Source organism: Camponotus vicinus, unplaced genomic scaffold (assembly GCF_025532165.1).
Source record: "Camponotus vicinus isolate PSW18456_S1 unplaced genomic scaffold, iyCamVici1.0 SCAF_3, whole genome shotgun sequence".
NCBI classification, from domain to species: domain Eukaryota; kingdom Metazoa; phylum Arthropoda; class Insecta; order Hymenoptera; family Formicidae; genus Camponotus; species Camponotus vicinus.
The window spans coordinates 7,133,906-7,158,608 of NW_028141967.1; the positions used below are offsets into that span (position 1 = coordinate 7,133,906).

Genomic DNA, 24,703 nt, shown 5'->3' on the forward strand with positions numbered 1-24,703 from the left:
CTTCAGCATTCGTCATTTTATAAAACATTTTTTGTAACTCAAATTTGGTTTTTTTAGTTTTTAAGAGGATTGTTTAATTTGAGCTTTATTTCATATCAATCACGGTGATTTTTTGCTGATTTGTTGCCATTAAAATATGTTAAAATATTTTGCTAAAATTTAGTAATCCGTTTTTTTTTGCGAGTGAGTGTAAATTCACCAAGTAGCTATCAAAGATATCCAATGGATAAATAGAAATATTCATATACTTCCACGAGCTTCACGCCTCGCCGCTAGGTGGCGAAAAGGAAAACGCTTAACCCGAAAGTGGAATTCATCTAAGACAGTATAATATATTATACTGTCAAAAATGAATTAAATGCTGCGACACGGGTCCCACGAATTACGGCTTTATTGGTCAAAGAGAGCGGACTATTATAGCCGCATCTCCTCTAGCTTTTACAAAGAGCTCCAGAGCTCCATATAATTAACCACAGACGATTAATTTTTTTTTTAATTTCATCATATATATACAGAATCCATATACAGAACATTAAATGAATATCCATCCAAAAATAAATATCAATATATATACGTAATAAAAAATGTATTTATATATAATAAATATCCACTCAATGTTGTACAGATATTTATAAGATATTGGTTTACATATCCTGTAGATATTTACGAAACCTCGAATTGCGGACATTTGGATATCTACAGCATCTATAATAGTTATTTTTCATAGATTCGTGGATATCCTTAAGCCTATGAAGAATATCTAGTGGATATCTAATCCAATTATTTTGCGTTGGGAATTAAATCGATCAAGTTTTTGAGAAATGACATTAAAATAAAAATTTAGTAGTTAATAGACATGACATTAAATTGACTAAAAATTGACTTATAATTGCATAAAGTTGACTTTTAAGTCGACTTATTAGCTGACTGACAGTCGACTATAGTCGAGTCATTTGTCGACTGTTGGTCGACTTTAAGTTGACATTCAGTCTGACTTTGAAGTCTGACTTTAGACTTTTTCTGCTGACTGACAGTCAACTAACAGTCGACTTGGTGCTGTTTGGGTTGATATAGACTGGGAAGTGATCCTTCCTAGATCATCTCCGATTGACTATTGAGAGATTAAACCTAAAACAGAATTAGCAAACAATAAGTCCAAAATCGAACTATACGTACGAAATGCTAGAAGGTCCCCCTACCTTGGAGTCGAACGGGATGGAATGCGGGAGAGGACCAGGGTCTCTCTTCCCGCATACCCTCCTAAAAGCGGGAGAGTACTCTCGGGAATCTCCAACTGGAGGCTCCTGAACCTTGTGTAGTATGAAGGGGGAAGGTCACACTTCCCCCCTCTTAAGAATTGCGTAGGCCACTCCCACCGAGAGGGCCAATGTGCATTCCCTCGGGACCCAGTCGCCGCGGGATGGGGACCCTCGGCGGCTAGAAACGGGTCCTTGAGGAAAACGGGTGAGCGTGGCCCCGCTCACCCGCGGCTAGGAAGGAGAGGGGGAAGGGCAGGTGTCCTTCCCCCGGGATGGAGACCCGGCAGTAAGTTATAAGTCCGGCGGGGCCTATGCGCGGAGGGGAGTTACAGCCAGGGTGTCCGAAATATTGCAACTGCTAGTTCTGGACCCCTGCCTGCCCCTCCAGTGCGCGGAAGGCCACCGTTGAGATTTTAGTGGATATGCGTAATGCATTTCCTCAGCGATACCAAAAAAAGGAGAAAGTTCTTATTGTTTAAAAGAATCAAATCTCTCTCTCTCTCTTCTATACTTCTCAAAAGAAGTAGAATATTATCGTTAGGAAAATTAAAATTACCATCTATAATCTTGTTGTGTTTGTTTAGGATCTTATATTATGTCCTTAATATGCGAATAGTCTGAAGTAATTACTGCACGTTTAGGCACGTTGTTTGTTGCCTCCGTTCACATCGATCACACCTATGCTTCTCTACGGTCTGCCTCTCGGTCGTCTCTGCCACGTCACTGTGTATTGTCGTGTGCGCAATCGCTCCATGCTACATCACTGTCGTCTCTGGGTGTTTTCGTGCGAGCAGTCGCTCTTGGTCGCGCAGTCCGTCATGCAGTAGTGTAATGTTTAGTGTCTGTGAAGGGCGCAATTTACCCAACAAGAATATTTTCATAAAACTGCTCGAAGAATATTCTCTAAAGATGAGATAGTAAGAAGATTTGTATAAAGAAATAAGAGTCAGAGAGATTACTTGAGTTTGACAGAATCGTGATTTCATATATCTGCAATTAATCATGATAATCGAAAATATTTTCGATGATTTGAAATTTTTAATTTGAGCGAATCATAATTAAAACGCCTATCTCTTGATCTAATGCAATAACTTTTTATATCAAAATTTTTCATAACAATGTTATCCTAATGTTCTAATCAGGTTTTTGAAATTAGTAAAATATTTGTATTAATGTAGATACAAAATAATTCGACTAACTTATGTTTGAAATTTCTATAATTCCATTAAAAAATTTTTAAGCCTTTAACTATTAGAATTTTGAATTTTGAACTCGCACAGTAGAACTTGAATAACACAGGCCTGCGAGAGTCAGTTACAAAAAGTAGAGTAGGTGAATCTCATAAATTTCTTGATGTTGAAAACGAATCTGGCAGAATTTCCACGTCCCAGGACGTCAGTTTTTTGAGTAATTTGTGATTAAATAGTCCAAAAATAGAAAGGAGGAGGGTCCCTAAGGCCTGTTTTCGGCACCCTTCAAAATTAGACCAAAATGGCTGGAATCATTTCCTTATATCCTTGGAAGTAATATTTAGTCAATTCCAGCCTAAACGGAAGTATTTAGAGTGTATACTTCAAGTATACATGGTGCATCAGCGCGCCCGTATCAAGCATTTCTTTGGAAAACTAAGCGTTTTTGAGAAAAATGTTTCAGATAAAAGTTGTATGGTTTCAAGGGGGACATAAGATGGTGTCATTGGTTTGACCTTCGATAGTCATTTGAAGGTCACGTGAATGTCGATTTCAATATTTTATATAGAACCCCCTATTTTTACATATCTTGTAGCTTATCTCGAGAGCTTTCCAAACACTTATAACTAAGTCATTTTTCATTAAGTACTTTGCGAGTTATGAGGCTTCTTACAGATAGATTTGTAGAAACGTTACTTAAGGAGATCCGAGATTGAAATCATATTATTTATTCTTGTTGATTCTCCACACGTGAACAGTAAAATCGTAAACGTAATCTTCCTTTAAGAAGTTTCTTTCAGAAGTATTTGTAATAAGTGTTTCTACGTGATCTACGATAGTGTTTTGGAAAGCTCTCGAGATAAGCTACAAGATATGTAAAAATAGGGGGTTCTATATAAAATATTGAAATCGACATTCATGTGACCTTCAAATGACTATCGAAGGTCAAACCAATGACACCATCTTATGTCCCCCTTGAAACCATACAACTTTTATCTGAAACATTTTTCTCAAAAACGCTTAGTTTTCCAAAGAAATGCTTGATACGGGCGCGCTGATGCACCATGTATACTTGAAGTATACACTCTAAATACTTCCGTTTAGGCTGGAATTGACTAAATATTACTTCCAAGGGTATAAGGAAGTGATTCCAGCCATTTTGGTCCAATTTTGAAGGGTGCCGAAAACAGGCCTTAGGGACCCTCCTCCTTTCATAAATTTATTATGGGAGAACCTAACTTTTTAAAATATTTCTGCAAATGGCATCGTATAGTATTATTCTTCACCTTTCAAATCCATCTTCGATTGCCACACAATTTTTTTTGCAGATTGTGAGATATACTCCTACTTTTAGATTAATTTTCCGAAGCTTGACGCATTTGGATAAATCTTGACTTTGAATTCTATGCAGATTGAGTGTGAGTCTATCCACTTGACTAAGTTCTTATCCTTCCTCTTCAATCATCTAACTTAACTTATTCTAATCTAAAAAATTATTTATTTTAAGGTTTGAATTATAGATCGTTGAAGTAATCTCTTCGATGAAAATATTATTTGGGCAACCATTAATAATGTCCTTTCTGCAGAATTTGTAACATGAAATGAAAATCAAAAAACCCTTTTTTGATAATTTTATTGTTCCATCATGTTAGTCTCCGGTAATAAATCAAATATAATTCAATAAATCAAAGATAATTTTTCAAGAGTTCCATTCGTGTTTTTGAAATTTAGGTTAACTTGTAACAAGATTTTTTTTAAGCTTTCTATTACCAAAAGAGCTTTCGATGACTTGCGGTCTGCCATACATTTTACGAAGATAAAAGACGGTAGTCTAAAGGAATTATATTGAGTCGGCACTTGTGATGAATCAAGTATGGAAGATTCATGATCCAATTTTGCAAAATTTTTATTGTACTTGCTTGGACTAAAATATTTTGACAGCTTATTTTGAGAAAGAAAAGATTTTTCTGATTCTTCTTCAGAATTCTTATTCCTTCTTTTAGTTTTTCTTTTTTTTAGCGATGCTATCTTGGCCCTGGGGAACAAATGAATTAGTAACTGCATCCAAAATATCGGTCTTTGACCCAAAGTGATAATTTCTTTGTATCCGAATTTCCCGTGATAATTTCCATAGTTTCTTCTTACGAAATGTGCTTAGAGAAAAAAATACTTGGATTGTTAGTACCGAGGGGTAAACCGCTGATCAAAATTATGTACACTAATGCCTACTAATGCCCAATTCCTGGGCATTACTGCTAAATTTTTAAAATTTAATAATTTAAATTTTAATAAATTTAAAATTATTATTTGGAAAAAAAGACTTAATAATACTTTAATAACGTCCATAATACGCATTAATACTTCAATAAAACCTAATAATGCCCAAGTAATGCCCAGTAATGCCCAAGCAATGCCCAGTAATGCCTCAAATCTGTACACCGCAATGCCCTCAGCGGTTTACCCCTCGGTTAGTACCCTCTATTTCCCAAACATCCATCAGAGAATGAAAAAGGCGAGGGGTTGGTCACTGAAGTAATTTCTGTACAAGGGCTAGGTAATTCAGCGGCAATCCAAAGGAAATTTTGGGTAATCTATGGTAATTTTTGGTAATTCTAAATAATCTTTAGCATTCTCAGGTAATCTTGGGTAATCTAATAGGAAATCTAAGTAATCTAAGGGTAATATCAAATAATCTGTAGATAATTCTAGGTATTCTTAAGATAGTTTCAGATAATCTGAGGTAATCTAAGGTAATTTTTAATTTTTGAAGTTAGTGAACGTCATTGACGAACTTGTATCTTTTTATAATAATATACATTTGCAGTCGATTTTTGGAATCGACGCTTCGTAAAAACGTACTTTTTTGTAGTCTACGAATTGTCGTGGTTAGGTTTTCGCGATATCACGTCTTGTAATGCTTTCTCTCTCAGGCCACGAACACACGAGCGTTTAAAAATTGCGAAATGCATTCTTATCCACAACTTTTGGTAAGCCATCGTCATTTAACGGTAAAACAAAACCTATATTACAATTTTCATGTATTAAATATTCTGCCGGTAATTCCAGTCGCATTTTCACTAAGCCAAACTACTTTAGGCAAATTTCTTTGCGTTAAGGGGATCCCTCATTGAACGGCGAACTTTTACACGATTACAGCGCCCTCATCTAATCCTCATTCCGTATCTCTCTCCATCACGTTATTTATAAAGAAGATGCACTGCTTTTTCCACTCTACTTTATCGATATTTCAGGTATATACGGACTAAAATTTTCAGAAGAATGCCATTTATTAATTAGGCAATTAAATTCAGTTTTTATAGTTCGACAATGTTCTACGGTGCAGTACACAATCGTGAAAGCTGCTGTTTTATGCATAAAAGCTATACAACTTTTATAAGAAGCTAATATTTGTACAAATTGACAGCTCTGACGCCAAGTTGATTTAAGAAGTCGATAAATAAAAATGTAATTTTATATTTATTTTCTTTCTCAATATAAAATCTCATACTGTACAGAGTTTTCACGTGTCCGTTTGCGTGTATACTTCAATTCTGGAGAAGGATTTTTAATTCTATACAGGCAATAAAAAATGGCACACTTCCGAAAATTACGGTGTTTTTGTCGGTAAAAAAGTATGCTTGAGGGATCCCCTTAAGAAGTCGCTTAGTTCCTTAAAACGAAATTCACCTTCCCGAAGTAAACAATTGTTTGAATTTATTATAGTTGTTTCGTAAGTCAGGCGTCTACTTATTATTCAAAACAAAATTCAAAAAAGCTAAAAATAACTAAAAATATAAATATATAAAAATTGCGAAATGCATCCTTATCAATGAAAAGATATGTGCAAAATCTCTTAAAAGATTCTTCATATTGATTATTCTTCGGATTCGTTTTAGCATTGTTGAGAATTGCCGTGTCAATAAGTCGTTTAAAAAAACTGTCAATATTATTTGGGATCGAAGCAATACTTTTTTTAAGACATCGAAGTTCCTCGGCATGCTCAAAAAATGCTTTCTTCAAAATGTCATTTTCTTATACTATTTTCGAAATTTTATTAACATAGGAAAAATATTGAGTAATGAACATTTGATTTGGAGATATTATTTGTAATTTTCTTTTTAATCGACTTTGTCGACTGTATTTTTCACTAGAGGATGATTTTTTTGAAGCTGTAATTTTAGTACTGCACACCATCTTATTTTTATCTAATCTTGGGTAATATAAGGTAATATTTGATAATCTGGAGTAATTTGAAGTAATATTAGGTAATCTTAAGTAATCTGAGGTAATTTATAGGTAATCCGTATCAAGGGTAATTTTTGTACACTATAATCACTAGTGACCAACCCCTTGGAAAAAGGAAAATCTCCGTTTTCTTCGAGAATATTTAGATTAAGCGTGGAAATTTCTTGCACTAAAACGAGTGATAATAAAGAGAAAAGGATTCTAATGACAAAAAATTAAAATAGAATGCTCTATAGTATTGTATCTCAATGCTCTTCCACATTATTGCGAATAAGAAAATTCAGTAATATCATCACGATAGGCGTAAAAATCACAGCAAAGTCTCAAATATGTATAGATCAGTCGCGCGCTATTATCACTCCTCCGAATTCTTCTTTTAAAAAAAAGATAAGTTTTTAGTAACTAATAATCTTTCAACCAGGAGTAAATTAACAATTAAGCCATTAAATGGTTTTATATGTAAAAATACAAATTTAAATTTTGTGAGAAATAAGAGCAAGACATGAATATTAGAGTGTCAGGATAATTGAAAATTAATTTTTCCATAAAACTGATTAATGTACAGTGCGCGTCCAACTGGCCAATCAGCCACTGCCACGCTGTCGATTAGCACCTTCTACGCTCCCCTTGCCCCGTCTAGGAGCACAAGATCGTTGACGTGCACTGTACATAGGGGATAAGTTTTGACCCACATATACCAAGTACGTGATTTAAAAATCTCAATTCAAGATTTTTAATAAAAGGTTTATTAAAGCCTCTCTGAAAAATCGCAAGCAAGAAAAATATCAGGGCAAAATAGCTAAATCGAGAATCGAACCCGAGTCTTTCGCTTGCAAGACGATTGCTCTCACCATTGAATTATGACCCCCAGACTCCAAATAGCTCTGTATGTGAAAGCACAAATTTAAATTAATTTCGCAGCAAATAAGAACCAGATATGGATGTTAGTGCGTCAGGTTAATCGAAAATTAATATTTCGATGAAACTGATTAATGTGCATTAGTTCTCCTTGATTCATATACCAAGTATAAAAGTACGTGATTTAAAAATCTCAATTCGAAATTTTTAATAAACCCTTCTTTACTCCCCTGAAGAATCATAGAAAAATATTGAGGCGAAATCGCTAAGTTTTTCGCTTACCGTCTTTTTCTTGCCTACGATTATTCAGGGAAGCAAAGTGAGATTTATTAAAAATCTCGAATTGAGATTTAAATTATATAGTATATGGATCAAGGAAAACTTGTGTCCTGTATATTAATCAGTTCATGAAAAAATTAATTTTAATGAAGCTGCGTTATCCATGTCTGACTTTTATTTGCCGTGGAATTTAAATTTGTATTTTCACATACAGCCATTCATAGAGACATCAGAACTATTTAATCTCTTATTTTATTCTATTATTTTTGTATAACACTTACATAATGTTTACTAAGCATATTATATGTAATTTATTAATTATGATACGCGTTAAAAATAGTGAACGTATTTAGATAAATCAGACTCACCTCATGGTAGTAACTGGATACGACGATTCATTATTGACGTGTCTTGTCAACGGTCGATGTTGTACATTGGAGCGCGGGGAATTGATGACCGATTGTTGTTGTAGTTGATCAGCCTGCTGCTGTTGTTGATGTCGCCTGAGCTGATAAAGTCGCGGATCGCATATTGGATTCAAAGTCAATTGTCGTTGCAATTTGCGATGCATATTCGCCGGTTCTGGATCTGGATTGTTTACTCTTGACATGGCCCAATTTACTGCGGAGGGATAACCTTTAATAAAAATATATACAGAGCTACTGAACTATTCAAATTTTATCGATGAAATAAAAAAAATAAGTAGAGAACAAGTTTTATATTGAACTTTTTAAAATGTTAATTATACATAATTTATGTATATACAAGGGAAATATTGTATATATTTATGTATGTACAAGGGAATTATGTATATACAAAGAGTATATCTTATCCTTTAACCCTTTCGTACCTCCGGCTTTCCCAAAAGAGATGTGTTTCATATGAAGACAGTTTTACAGGTTTTTGGGGGTGCTGATTCCAAATTTACCATCAAAATTTAAATTCAAAATGGCAGATTCAAGATGGCGACAATGAAAAGCTTAAATATCAATATATTTAAAATATGAGCTTTGATTTTATTTTGATTTTTTTAAAAATATATATTATGTTTTTTCTTGAATATACACACACACGTTCGACTCATAGCGTTGTTATACATTTTTTTTTTGCAAGCCGCGCATCTGCCGCGAGACTTGGATGTCCGTCGCACGCGTCGTCTTACTTTGATTACACATATAAATTATTATAATATTTATCATAATAAAGTTGTAATCACATTTAAATAAAACTTTAAGTTTATAATTAGCACATTTTTATGATTTTTCAATTAATATACGGTTAATCTTCATTCTCTAAAAGTTTGATTTTTTGCAAAGTTTAGATAATTATATTGTACTGTAAACATTATATTTCAAAATGCGCGATTTTTTTACATATAGCTTGAACCTTCTTCTTTAAAACAAGCCAAGGTAGAAGTCGATAGGATTATTTGTTTAAAAGTTATGAATTTTTTCGTAGGTGGGACATATATGTATGTCCCGGAGGTACGAAAGGGTTAAATTGAACGTAACTAATAATTCAGAAATTATACATTAAAAGCCAAGAAAAATTTTAGGATTTAAAGGAAAATTATGATAGTACTATTGATTTGACCTTGAGATAAGTGTGCTCTTTTTAAAATTAACTGGAATTTTTTAAAGAAAAATTCTTATTTTTTTTACTATATGTTTTATAGCTGACATAAAAGCGTTTCAAAACACTTTATGATTAAGAAGTCTCTAAGTTATAAGTCTTTACAGTTTGAATACTACTAGTATTAGCTTTAAAAAGATTATTACTTTGAAGATTCTGTGTAAGAGGCATCTGTTGACTGTACATGACTGGACTAGTTGATGAAAACAAGTCAGATGTGACATTCTCCACAGATCTACTCTTCGGGACAGGCGACAAGGATTGAACGACAGTTGGCGGTATAGCAGATCTGGCCTTACAGAGTGATGGATGTTGTGAAGATACAGACGCAGTTATAGATGGTAATGGTAAACTCAAACTAGGTCCACGAGCCTGTAGATGACGCTGGGCATGCTCTACTAATCGTTCCGTCACAGATTTATGTGGATGTGGTCCTCTCTCGGGATGCCAGAATTTACATTTATTGCCATATGTACATTTCTAAAAAGTAAACATTTAATGTAATTTAATTTTATAAATGTGTTTAATAATATGTAATTTAATTTAATATATTGTTGTGTCCTTAGATTCCTGTGCCGCGGTTTGATGCCGCTTGTTGCGGTTAAAAGAAGATTAAATTAGGAGATCGTCTCCTGAAACGTTATCATGGAGTTACGAATAACCATAAAGTTATATCTAGCTGTCAATCTAGACTTATTGGACAGCTCCGCGTTATTATTTGTTGTATTAATTGTGTTCATTCCTGAGTTTGTTTAATTGAAGTTCTTTAATTACATTTAGTATTCCTTTTATTTCTCGTGAGTAAGTATTTAATTAGTGATTGAGTAAGTATTTAATTAGTGATTGAGTTGACAGTTTCCACGCGAGCGAATCTGTTAGTGCCATGTGAAAAATCTCAATACCTTGAACGCAACAATATGAAGAAAATTTCTTATATATAGCGCTTAAATGTAAGGAACATTCTATATCAAGCACTCTTCTTTTCGCAACGATCATGAAAATCAGCAAAAATTTGTTGAAGTGATACTTCTGTGATGTAGTCAGTATGTGCTGAGCCATTCCTTGAAATATCGCACAATTGCTTATCTACAGATTGTAAATAGTTTATGCAGGTAGATGTATAGAGTTTTCTTAGAGATAACTTTCATAACAGGATATTCTTGTGATTGTTGTAGCTAAATACGAATTCATATAGAGTTTCTACTGTTCTTTAATGCTAATCTACTATAGCAATAGCAATCAATTCAATCGAATTGCATTACACATCACTCGCTATATTTCTTGCGAATCATTTTCGTTTATACTTCACAATATTTCAAGAATCGGTGCTGCAACCCGTTCCATTTACTAAACCATTGCAAGAAATACAGTTTATGTTGCTTATTTTCTTCAAGGTTGCAGAAATTGTCTATATCTTTTGCCATGATTTTGTAGACAGAACGATTACAACAATTCTTGAAATATGTCATTGCATCAGTATAAACAAAAACATGAATTTTTAGCAAGGAAAGTAATGCATGATGCGGAATGATCAAAGCTATTGATTGCTGTTACTATGGCAGCATCTTAAGTTTCCAAAAAATGCGGTGGCCACTTGAACTCCTTTTATCACGACAGCACTGCGTCAGGTTTGCTTCGCACGGGGGCCACGCATCGTGCTCGGCATTCGATCTTGGGCAGCTCCCATACGGATTGCGTGCTTATCTTGAATCATCTCTTTAAAGCCTCTTTAAACAAAATTAAACAGGCTTTAATTTCAGACGTGTTTCAAAAAAATTGGTCATATCCAGTAAAGATAGGGATGTATGTGGGAGGAGGTTAGGTGTGTCTATTATTGCGCAAAACTATTTCGGTCAACGAGCGACAAAATCCATCCGTGGCAACAGCATCGACGTATCCTGTGAAGAAAGCATTCACAAACTTTTCAGCCCAACGAATAATTGCTAAAAAACAATATTCGTGGACTAGAAAAATATGTGAAGTGCAAGTGACTGGATCGGGAATCGAACCCGAGTCTTTCGCTTTCCGGGCAACTGCTCACTGAGCTATCCAGACTTCACATCTAATACCGCTATTTAATACAGTGATATATATAAATATATATATATATATATATATATCCAAAAAATAATTAACATCGCAATATATACAGGGTGTTTCATTTTAATCCGACCAGTCGAATATCTCGAAAACCAAGCCCGGGAGAGAAAAATATTTCAGACAAAAGTTGTTTGGTTTCGAGGGGGCCATAAGATGGTATCATTGGTTTGACCTTGAAGAGTCATTTGAAGGTCACGTGAAGGTCACTTCAATTTTTTTAAATGGAACACCCTATATATTTTTGCACACTCTTGTAGCTTATCTCGAGAGCTTTCCAAAACACTATCATTAAGTACCTTTTTGTTAAGTACTTTTTGAGTTATGAGGGTTGAAATAATTTCTTAATTTTACATAAACCGTAAAATATCTTGTAAAATATTCACTTTTCGATTATCTTACCTTAATACTTTTATGTACAAAATAATGAGAGGAATCAATTGGTGTAAAAAAAACACATAGTTGTTTTTAAGAAAAAATATGGAATTGTTAATTGCAAATTACATATTTTTTCTTCAAAACAACTATGTGTTACACCAATTGATTCCTCTCATTATTTTGTACGTAAAAGTATTAAGGTAAGATAATCGAAAAATGAATATTTTACTAGATATTTTACGGTTTATGTAGAATTAAGAAATTATTTCAAGCCTCATAACTCAAAAAGTACTTAACGAAAAGGTACTTAATTATAGTGTTTTGGAAAGCTCTCGATGTCAGCTACAAGAATGTGCAAAAATATATAGGGTATTCCATTTAAGAAATTTAAGGTGACCTTTATGTGACCTTCAAATGACTCTTCAAGGTCAAATCATTGTCACCATCTTATGGCCCCCTCGAAACCAAACAACTTTTGTCTGAAATATTTTTCTCTCCCGGGCTTGGTTTTCGAGATATTCGACTGGTCGGATTAAAATGAAACACCCTGTATATACAGGGCAATCCCGAAAAACCTTCCGTCTGTAAAATGACGTATTCCTGACACCATTCTAAGACAATTTTTCCTTTGGCAAAATTTCGTCCGAAGCTTAGTTTTTGAATTATTAAAGGAAGTAGTTAACGTATGACGGGTCGAATACAAGAGGCAGGCAAGGGTGGCGCGATTCACCGTCAGACGCGGGTGCTTACGCGGGGCGCCTGCTGCGATCAGCTGGTCGCTATACACATACAGACACACATGCGAACACATACATTCTCTCTCTGTCTGTCTGTCTGTCTCTCTCTCTCTCTCTCTCTCTCTCTCTCTCTCTCTCTCTCTCTCTCTCTCTCTCTCATTCGCTCACTCACCTATAATTTTTTTTTTTTTTTTTTTTTTACGAGAGAGGGGAAAATGCATTTTATGCATACCCACCGGTCGATCCAGTGAGTTATGTGGGACTCGAGTACCAAGTCGAATTACCAACTCGGTACTCCCTACCCACTAAAAACCCCTCTCTTTTCACGAATTTCCTTTGACACACTGTCCCTCTGACTTCCCGAGATCTGTTTTCACATAACGTCAAGAAATAGTTATTATTACCTTGTTCGATGACTTTTGATGTATTGCTGTAATTGCTTGAAGGAGAAATGAATTTTCCGATAGATCGTACGTTCTCAAATTTAACGTAGATATCACGTTGCAAAAGACAAGAAATCCACACTAAATTATTAACTGAAAGTTTTTCTTCTTTCATGAACTGTATTCTTTTATAAACTTTAACGTAATCACATTTATTTACTCACTCGATGAGACGAGAAATTTACTAATGACTCTATCACTAATCACTACTAATCACTGTCGAATAATAACTGTTGGCGATTAAAAATCACTCGATGAAAGAAACACGCGCGGACACGTTACTACACGACGCGACAATGCGACGATAATTACTCGGCGACTGCAAGCAGTTTTTTGTCATGGTAGGTTGCGGTAGGTTAAGGTACTACTGGCGCTATCGAACGCGATCATGTGTTCGATTGAAGAATGCGGTAAACATAATAAACATTTAACATATTAATATTATTATTATCATGAATGTGTGTGATATCCATACATCGTATGATATCTATTTAAAAATTAATTAGATTAAATAAGTGTTTTTAAAATATTTATTACTTTTACTATTATCATATAAAATATTAATATTAAATATTTATTTAAGATAATAGTAAAAGTAATAAATATTTTAAAAACACTTATTTAATCTAATTAATTTTTAAATAGATATCATATGATGTATGGATATCACACACATTCATGATAATAATAATATTAATATGTTAAATGTTTATTATGTTTACCGCATTCTTCAATCGAACACATGATCGCGTTCGATAGCGCCAGTAGTACCTTAACCTACCGCAACCTACCATGACAAAAAACTGCTTGCAGTCGCCGAGTAATTATCGTCGCATTGTCGCGTCGTCGCGTCGTGTAGTAACGTGTCCGCGCGTGTTTCTTTCATCGAGTGATTTTTAATCGCCAACAGTTATTATTCGACAGTGATTAGTAGTGATTAGTGATAGAGTCATTAGTAAATTTCTCGTCTCATCGAGTGAGTAAATAAATGTGATTACGTTAAAGTTTATAAAAGAATACAGTTCATGAAAGAAGAAAAACTTTCAGTTAATAATTTAGTGTGGATTTCTTGTCTTTTGCAACGTGATATCTACGTTAAATTTGAGAACGTACGATCTATCGGAAAATTCATTTCTCCTTCAAGCAATTACAGCAATACATCAAAAGTCATCGAACAAGGTAATAATAACTATTTCTTGACGTTATGTGAAAACAGATCTCGGGAAGTCAGAGGGACAGTGTGTCAAAGGAAATTCGTGAAAAGAGAGGGGTTTTTAGTGGGTAGGGAGTACCGAGTTGGTAATTCGACTTGGTACTCGAGTCCCACATAACTCACTGGATCGACCGGTGGGTATGCATAAAATGCATTTTCCCCTCTCGTAAAAAAAAAAAAAAAATTACAGGTGAGTGAGCGAATGAGAGAGAGAGAGAGAGAGAGACAGACAGACAGACAGACAGAGAGAGAATGTATGTGTTCGCATGTGTGTCTGTATGTGTATAGCGACCAGCTGATCGCAGCAGGCGCCCCGCGTAAGCACCCGCGTCTGACGGTGAATCGCGCCACCCTTGCCTGCCTCTTGTATTCGACCCGTCATACGTTAACTACTTCCTTTAATAATTCAAACACTAAGCTTCGGACGAAATTTTGCCAAAGGAAAAATTGTCTTAGAATGGTGTCAGGAATACGTCATTTTACAGACGGAAGATTTTCGGGATCGCCCTGTATATATATATATATACATATATATATACACTCACCCGCAAAAAAAGCGGTACACCTAAAATTTGAGAAAATTTCATCAAATTTTAAATGATCATAACTTGGTAAATAATGATGATAAAAATATGTTTAAAAAAACAAAATGAAGGCTGTAATGTCCACTTTAAGAATATTTAAGTGGCAATTATGCTCAGCCATTGTTTTCAAAATGGCGGATAAGGAAGTGAAAGGATGTAAAATTGATTATTAAAGGATCGAGTTTGGGACGGTGCACGGCGTAAATCAGGTAACGCAGCCCAATGAGACCAAATGCTCGTGAAAGTGTGGAGTGTTATCTTTAAAATGTTTTTTTACCGAGCTCGATACGATGATTTTTCGCTGAGTTATTCCGAATTTAATTAAAAACGCTCTTTTTTCTTCTTCAATTTGCAGCTCAGCGAATAATTATCGTATCGAGCTCGGTAAAAAAGCAATGTAAAGGTGATACTCCACACTTTCACATGCATTTGGTCTCATTGGGCTGCGTTACCTGATTCACGCCACGCACTGGAGCAAAGCGGGAACCTTTATTTATCGGTTTTGTATGCTTTCATTTATCCGCTATTTTGAAAAAAAATGGTTGCACATAATTTCAATTTAATTTAGGTGTGTGTGTGTGTGTGTGCTCGTTTGTATACCACAAGGATAAGGACCCCGTGGTTCGTCAGCTCCACAGTATTTAAAGACTCCAAACCCTCCTTGTGGCGTGTGTGTGTGTGTGTGTGTGTGTGTGTGTGTGTGTGTGTGTGTGTGTGTGTGTGCTCGTTTATATACCACAAGGATAAGGACCCCGTGGTTCGTCAGCTCCACAGTATTTAAAGACTCCAAACCCTCCTTGTGGCGTGTGTGTGTGTGTGTGTGTGTGTGTGTGTGTGCGCTCGTTTGTATACCACAAGGATAAGGACCCCGTGGTTCGTCAGCTCCACAGTATTTAAAGACTCCAAACCCTCCTTGTGGCGTGTGTGTGTGTGTGTGTGTGTGTGTGTGTACGGGCGCACGCATGTGTGTATTAATAGTGGGTATGACCTCCTCGTGCGCGTATTACCTCATTCATACGATCAGGCATACTCTGTATTAGTCTTTTTATTTCATCCTGCGTAATTGCATCCCATGCATTTTGAAGAACTCTTTGAAGTTCTTGCAGTGACTGAGGTGCAGGTACGTGATTTTGTACTTTCTTGCCGAGATTGTCCCACAAATGCTCAATGGGATTTAAATCCGGACTACTTGCTGGCCAAACAAGTCGATTTATGCCAACTTCATCGAGGAAATCAAACACTCTTCTCGCAGTGTGTGGTCGAGCATTGTCTTGCATAAACAAGAAGTTCTCTCCGATAAAGGGTGCATACGGAACAACATACGGAAGGAGTATGTCTTCCACGTATACATCTGCGTTCATGTTCCTGTCAAAATAGTGCAAATCTGTATGAGCGTCCGCTGAAATACCTGCCCAAACCATCACAGAGCCTCCATTGTAGCTGTACCTTTCACTTACAGTACAATCTGCAAATCGTTCTCCACGACGACGATAAACTCGTTCTCGTCCATCTGGAGAATAGAGACAAAAACGAGATTCATCGCTAAAGAGTACTTTGCCCCAGTCTGCGTAATTCCAGTCTCTATGCGCAACTGCAAAATTGAGTCGAGCTACGCGATGACGACCTGTAAGAAAAGGTACAGCCGCTGGCCTGCGCGAAAACAGATTTTGTTCCGCTAATCTTCTCCGAACGGTGTCAACGGATACATTGCAATTGTGGACATCCCTTAAATTGTTTCGAATTTGAACAGCTGTTCGATGTCTGTCTCTTAATGAATTTAAAATAATAAATCGGTCATCGTTTTCATTGGTACGTCGAGGGCGCCCAGAACCAGGCCTCCTCTTGAAAGAATTGGTGTCTAAGTACCTGGCATAAGCACGTTGCACAGTTGACACTGACAGATCAAGTGCCTCAGCAACGTATCTTCGACTTCTGCCATCTTCAATTAAAGCAACAACTTGAGCAGCTTTTTCTGGAGTTATCGTTGCCATAATCGAGAAGTAATTTCGAGAAGAAGTAATTAATTATGGTTTCAATAGATGAAGTCGCAAGGAGCAACGCGTCTAGAGAGCTAGCAAATCAATCGCATAACTTGTACTATAGTCTTTCAATGTTTTTTCCGTTTGAGACGTGCTTATGCCAGGTACATTGAAAGACTATAGTACAAGTTATGCGATTGATTTGCTAGCTCTCTAGACGCGTTGCTCCTTGCGACTTCATCTATTGAAACCATAATTAATTACTTCTTCTCGAAATTACTTCTCGATTATGGCAACGATAACTCCAGAAAAAGCTGCTCAAGTTGTTGCTTTAATTGAAGATGGCAGAAGTCGAAGATACGTTGCTGAGGCACTTGATCTGTCAGTGTCAACTGTGCAACGTGCTTATGCCAGGTACTTAGACACCAATTCTTTCAAGAGGAGGCCTGGTTCTGGGCGCCCTCGACGTACCAATGAAAACGATGACCGATTTATTGTTTTAAATTCATTAAGAGACAGACATCGAACAGCTGTTCAAATTCGAAACAATTTAAGGGATGTCCACAATTGCAATGTATCCGTTGACACCGTTCGGAGAAGATTAGCGGAACAAAATCTGTTTTCGCGCAGGCCAGCGGCTGTACCTTTTCTTACAGGTCGTCATCGCGTAGCTCGACTCAATTTTGCAGTTGCGCATAGAGACTGGAATTACGCAGACTGGGGCAAAGTACTCTTTAGCGATGAATCTCGTTTTTGTCTCTATTCTCCAGATGGACGAGAACGAGTTTATCGTCGTCGTGGAGAAGGATTTGCAGATTGTACTGTAAGTGAAAGGTACAGCTACAATGGAGGCTCTGTGATGGTTTGGGCAGGTATTTCAGCGGACGCTCATACAGATTTGCACTTTTTTGACAGGAACATGAACGCAGATGTATACGTGGAAGACATACTCCTTCCGTATGTTGTTCCGTATGCACCCTTTATCGGAGAGAACTTCTTGTTTATGCAAGACAATGCTCGACCACACACTGCGAGAAGAGTGTTTGATTTCCTCGATGAAGTTGGCATAAATCGACTTGTTTGGCCAGCAAGTAGTCCGGATTTAAATCCCATTGAGCATTTGTGGGACAATCTCGGCAAGAAAGTACGAAATCACGTACCTGCACCTCAGTCACTGCAAGAACTTCAAAGAGTTCTTCAAAATGCATGGGATGCAATTACGCAGGATGAAATAAAAAGACTAATACAGAGTATGCCTGATCGTATGAATGAGGTAATACGCGCACGAGGAGGTCATACCCACTATTAATACACACATGCGTGCGCCCGTACACACACACACACACACACACACACACACACGCCACAAGGAGGGTTTGGAGTCTTTAAATACTGTGGAGCTGACGAACCACGGGGTCCTTATCCTTGTGGTATACAAACGAGCGCACACACACACACACACACACACACACACACACACACACACACACACACGCCACAAGGAGGGTTTGGAGTCTTTAAATAATGTGGAGCTGACGAACCACGGGGTCCTTATCCTTGTGGTATATAAACGAGCACACACACACACACACACACACACACACACACACACACACACACACACACACACACACACACACACACACACACACACACACACGCCACAAGGAGGGTTTGGAGTCTTTAAATACTGTGGAGCTGACGAACCATGGGGTCCTTATCCTTGTGGTATACAAACGAGCACACACACACACACACCTAAATTAAATTGAAATTATGTGCAACCATTTTTTTTCAAAATAGCGGATAAATGAAAGCATACAAAACCGATAAATAAAGGTTCCCGCTTTGCTCCAGTGCGTGGCGTGAATCAGGTATCGCAGCCCAATGGGACGAAATGCATGTGAAAGTGTGGAGTATCACCTTTACAATGCTTTTTTACCGAGCTCGATACGATAATTATTCGCTGAGCTGCAAATTGAAGAAGAAAAAAGAGCGTTTTTAATTAAATTCGGAATAACTCAGCGAAAAATCATCGTATCGAGCTCGGTAAAAAAACATTTTAAAGATAACACTCCACACTTTCACGAGCATTTGGTCTCATTGGGCTGCGTTACCTGATTTACGCCGTGCACCGTCCCAAACTCGATCCTTTAATAATCAATTTTACATCCTTTCACTTCCTTATCCGCCATTTTGAAAACAATGGCTGAGCATAATTGCCACTTAAATATTCTTAAAGTGGACATTACAGCCTTCATTTTGTTTTTTTAAACATATTTTTATCATCATTATTTACCAAGTTATGATCATTTAAAATTTGATGAAATTTTCTCAAATTTTAGGTGTACCGCTTTTTTTGCGGGTGAGTGTATATATATATATATACATATATATACATATATATATACAGGGTGTCCTAGACCACCCGTACACCCCTTTTCTTTCAAAAACTAAGCATTTTAGAGAAAAATGTTTTCGACAAAAATTGTATGGTTTTGAGGGGAACATAAGATGGTGTCATTGGTTTGACCTTGGATGGCATCGTTAAGGTGAGGTCAAGGACACCTTTAATTTCTTAAATGGAACCACCTATTTTTTATTGCATATTCTTACAGCTCATCTCGAGAGCTTTCCAAAACACTATAATTAAATTAGTTTTCATTAAGTACTTTCCGAGTTATGAGGCTTGAAATAATTTCTCAATTTTACATAAACCATAAAATATCTAGTAAAATATTCATTTTTCGATTATCTTACCTTAATACTTTTATGCACAAAATAATGAGAGGAATCAATTAGTATAAAGAAAAAACAATTGTTTCGAAGAAAAAATATATAAATTGCAATTAACAATTACATATTTTTTTTTAGAAACAACTATGTTTTTCCTTTACACCAATTGATTCCTCTCATTATTTTGTGCATAAAAGTATTAAGGTAAGATAATCGAAAAATGAATATCTTACTAGATATTTTATGGTTTATGTAAAATTGAGAAATTATTTCAAGCCTCATAACTCGGAAAGTACTTAATGAAAACTAACTTAATTATAGTGTTTTGGAAAGCTTTCGAGATGAGCTGTAAGAATATGCAATAATAAATAGATGGTTCCATTTAAGAAATTAAATGTGATCTTGACCTCACCTTAACGATGCCATCCAAGGTCAAACCAATGACACCATCTTATGTTCCCCTCAAAACCATACAATTTTTGTCGAAAACGTTTTTCTCTAAAATGCTTAGTTTTTGAAAGAAAAAGAGTGTACGGGTGGTCTAGGACACCCTGTGTATATATATATATATTGCGACGTTAATTATTTTTTACAATCCTCCTCGGATGTTAGAGAAGAGGATATTAAGGGGGAGCGAAAACGTCGTCAAAAACACAAGGATAGAGATACTCGCGCTTGGAGGAACTAAGATGGACGTTGTTCTCGCGCGAGCCGCGGCGAAGCGAAGGCCATCTCGAGATCTCGAAGTTGGGCGCCAGATACGGTCTTTCACGTATCAGTTTCGCTAAATGCCAGAATAACGCGAAAAACGCTAGCCTGTTTCGCCACGGGCTGACTAGCTCACCTAACGGTAGAGGGGCAGGATCTGTTGAAAAGGATATTGAATTATTTTATGCGAGGCTTTCGGGAATTACGAAAATCGACAGGCACAACGGACTTTAACAATCATGGAACGCGAACACTCAAATAAATTACGCGAGCTTAATATAAAAGAAAATATAACAAATTTATTCAAGAAATATAAAAAAAAGTATAAAGTAAAAGAAATAACGAAATCAAGAAAGAAATAATAATAACATAAATTAGCAAATTTGAAATAACTAAATATAACCGATGCTAACGTAACTTCGACAATTTGAAATAATAACGGAACGTATAACAGATAATTCTTCGATAGCAATGATAACAATAACAATACGAAATCGAGACCATAAGAAAGTGCTGATATTTGTAGTTCTTCTGGCCTGTTTTTATGGCCGGACTTTGCGAGGCCAAACGGCGTTTCGAAAACGTAACGGAAATTTCGACAATCTCATCGCCGACTCAGTTTTACAGATCTTTTTACATTATTCTCTTACTCGCTCTTTTAGTCGACAGCAATATGTTCGAAAAGAGGCTTAATAATTGAGCGAGAGTAATTAAGCAATTTGCGAAGACGGAAAATCTCGCTTGCGACGAACGCGTTCGATGCGATCGATAATCGACAGCCGTCGGGCGCCGCTTACTTTCTTTCCGGCGTAACGCTTTTCACTTACGCGAAGCCCTCGAATTTCGGCGATTTCTTAATTTATCGTAATCTATCACGCACCACGACACATTCACACGCACGACAAATATCTCGGAATAAGCGCAAATTATACACGTAACGAGCGCGACAAAGACAGCACGATATTCGCAACGTCACGATACGCAACACGGTCACACACTTACATACACGCTAATTAATAACGAAAATCGCCCGAAGATCGATTGTGGGGATGTCTTACGCGGCTTCGACAACTCTTTTCGACAGCACGGATAGCGAACGCATTCCCCGCGATTTACCGCGCACGTGGTCGATATATGAGAGCCGGTCGCTACGCGTTTTACGACACCCCGAATCCCGGAGAGAGACGAACGGTTCCTTATCGACTGACGTTACGATCGTCCTTGATGCCTCGGTCGCTTGTCTCCGGTCGCCCGAAATGCACGAAAATCGCGAGCTCGGTATAAAGCCCGAGCGACAACGAGACACGAAAATGGCGACGGCGACAGAGCGGCCGGTCCGCGGACGGAATCGCGTACGTGGCTTACAATTATGCGATGGACAACCTCACCGATACTTTCTCCCGTGGCCAGGGGATGATCCTCGGCTCGTCCTCTCGACAATCTTCTCGTCTGCGACACACACTTAACGACAACACGAAATACGAGACTACTACGTATGAGCGCCCGCGCCAGAGTGAGTCCCTGGATCTCGCGATCCAGGGTCGATAGCGGCGTCAATCCTGCGCGCAGGGGTGCGCGGATTCGCGGCCAATAGCGCCGCGACACGCGAGGTATTAATGCGCCCCGCGACAACGCCGTATAGAGGGCCGTAACGGCCCCGATAATTTGAAAATCTTAATTTCTGTGACCCTACTATCGGTGGTCTTCTTGAGGCCGATCGTTCGTCCTCCGTCCTCGGAGGGTAGCGCCGACCGGGCCCGGTGATCTCGGTCCAAGACAGCTGTTTCTTTGATGCTTTTCCTCCTTTAATTGCAGGGGGCGAAATCCACCCGCGACTCTGCGCTTTCCTGATCCTCCGGCGCTATCTCCGCTCTCGACTCGAAGGCTGTGAGCGCCGTGTCGGTGGTCGCAAAAAGATTCCTCTTCTTTTTCTTCCGATTGTTTTCCGGCGGGTTGCCCAACGTACAAAATAATACAAAAAATTACAATTAGAAAAATGCGAAGTCACAATAATAGCTCGTCTCTCCGGAGATCACGATACGGCTCTCGCTATCTTTTTCTGGCGCGGCCGCTCGGCTCGCGCCCCGTCAAGATATTCGGGGGCGGATGGACGCGCGTCGGGACGGCAACGTCACAATATATATATATAATATATTCGTACTTAGTACTTACATAACAATCACAAGAACATCCTGTGGGAAAGTTATCTCTAAGAAAACTCTACACATCAATTTACTTAAACTACTGTAACAAATCCTTTTCTAGTTGAATATGTAGGAGAATAATCAGAGGTAAGTATGATTGAAGTACATGAAATCTCCTTAAGACGCCGTAGTGATAATTTGCAGAAATTGGAGTAATCTTGAATGAATTACCCAGACAGCACAAGATATCCTATGGTTGTTCATTTTATGTCTATTTTACGTCCGCACGTCCATGGACATGAAATGAACATCCATCGTATATTCAATTCGAAACATTCGTTAGTGGCAATATTTGGATGTTCACAGGATGTCTGGTCTTGGACATCAAAGTTTCGCGGGAGCACGCGATACTATTTGCAATCATGTACGTATATGTGTGTGTGTGTGTGTATATGTGTGTGATAAATATTTCAGTATTGGCTGTTCTCACAAAAAAGTTACATATTTGAGTAAATAAATAATAAATAAATAAAAAAAAATAAATAAATATATGATTTTATATGATTATTAGTTCGTTCGTTTACCGCTATGTGCGATGCGCTATCTCTTATGTCGTATTTAAGTTTTAGTCATAAGAATTATATAAAGCTTGCAAAAAGCGACAAATAAGGTAAAAGATATACTTCTTCAATTTAATTTCTGATCTTAGTGGGAATTTCAGATATTAAATTGATTTTATAAATCGGATAAATAAATGTCCAGCGAATAAATGAAAATCATCCATTCATTATCTACTTAAGATGTAAAGTTCAATATACATATAAATATAACTAAATTTTTAATTTTATATAAAATAGATAGATTAGTAGTACAATACAAAGTACTTCAAGATGTTTGTTTAATTAATGTAATAAAAAATAGTATAAAATATAATTTTTATAAAATAAATATATTATTTTAAAATACTTATATATTTCATCCTGTTTTCATTCTTTTAATGTAAATTACAATTCCGAATGTTCCCTCTTTTATCATATCAGGGATTAAAGCATGTCCACCAATTTCATAAACGGATATATCACGGATGTCCATAGAATATCCGAAAGATGTAAGACGGATGGTCCTGGATATCCTCAATATCCTTAAAAGACGTTTTATGGATGTTCTTCGGATGTTCGTGTTCTGTCTGATTTAACATAATCTTATATACAGATTTTGATTTATTGTACTCAGATCACAAACACAATAAAAGATCCTAAAGCTTTTTCCGTAGCAATGTCTCTTCAAGCCTCACTGTAATGACTAGCTTTCGATATCTCGCAAAACTATTATTTATCACGCGCAAATGTACGTCCTGTTATATGAGTTCGCTATGCTTTACTATGTCTATTACTTCGATAAGAATAAATCGTATTAACCGTGGATTCCTCGTATTTCCGTATTTTGTAATCGCTCTCTCTTTATCTGACTAATACACTACTCGATATTTTTCTATGACTGTTTCAATTTATCTCCAAGGTGTTAAATTTCTTACACTACGCCTCGCAGATAGGCAATCACGTGATATTTCAAGGAACGACTCGACACATGTGATTACATAATACGAGCGTCAGCTATTTTTGCAAATTTTGCTCATTTTCGTGATTGCCGAAAAAGGCTGTTTGACATGGAATAGTCCTTAATAATTTTAAATTTTAAATTCAAAATTTTCAAAAGCAGTGTGGCATAGTGGAAATGAATAAAAGGAAAATTACCTTGGCATACGGACATGGAAGTGCTGGGTCAACCTTTTTGGGAGTGATCCTGAGAAAGTTTTCCAACGTAGGTCCACTCCTACCTAACGGATCATCTGGTGGCATGAATCGGTCATTTACAAAACTGTACATAAGGATTCTCTCTTCAACGACCTTTCTAAACTCAGGGTTTTCTTGCGCTAAGTCCCGATAATTATCATTGCTGACGACAATACCATCGACTTCGGCAGCCAGCTTTAAGATGTATCGGTCATCATAACATACCATACGTTTCCCGCCTACCAATCTGCAGAAATTTGTATAATGTGGCATGATATATAAAAATGTTGTTAATCTTATTAAGTTTTAAAAAATAATATATTTGTCTATTTATAAATAATATATTAAATAATATATTTTAAAATAATATATTTGTCTATTTATATGTGTACACAGATAGATTTAAAATATTATAATATGTAATAAAT

The 24,703-nt window shown here is 36.7% G+C and overlaps 1 protein-coding gene across 8 annotated transcripts in view; it reads right to left on the reverse strand.

Moving 5' to 3' along the window:
* The window catches only part of Regnase-1 (zinc finger CCCH-type containing protein regnase 1), a 118,449-nt gene that overhangs the window by 22,990 nt on the left and 70,756 nt on the right, over positions 1–24,703 (reverse strand). For 5 of the 8 annotated variants that reach the window (XR_014438072.1, XM_083095446.1, XM_083095450.1 and 2 more), the window contains exons 4-6: positions 24,237–24,522; positions 9,610–9,943; positions 8,200–8,467 (exon numbers count right to left, since the gene is read on the reverse strand). Coding sequence is in view for 6 of the 8 variants with exons in the window: in XM_083095446.1 (XP_082951572.1) it covers positions 8,200–8,467; positions 9,610–9,943; positions 24,237–24,522 (888 nt within the window). In the remaining 2 variants the exon portion in view is untranslated. Of the gene's footprint in view, positions 1–599; positions 2,102–8,199; positions 8,468–9,609; positions 9,944–24,236; positions 24,523–24,703 lie in introns of those variants that run through there. The other 3 variants (XR_014438073.1, XM_083095451.1, XM_083095447.1) reach the window with 3 other exon arrangements.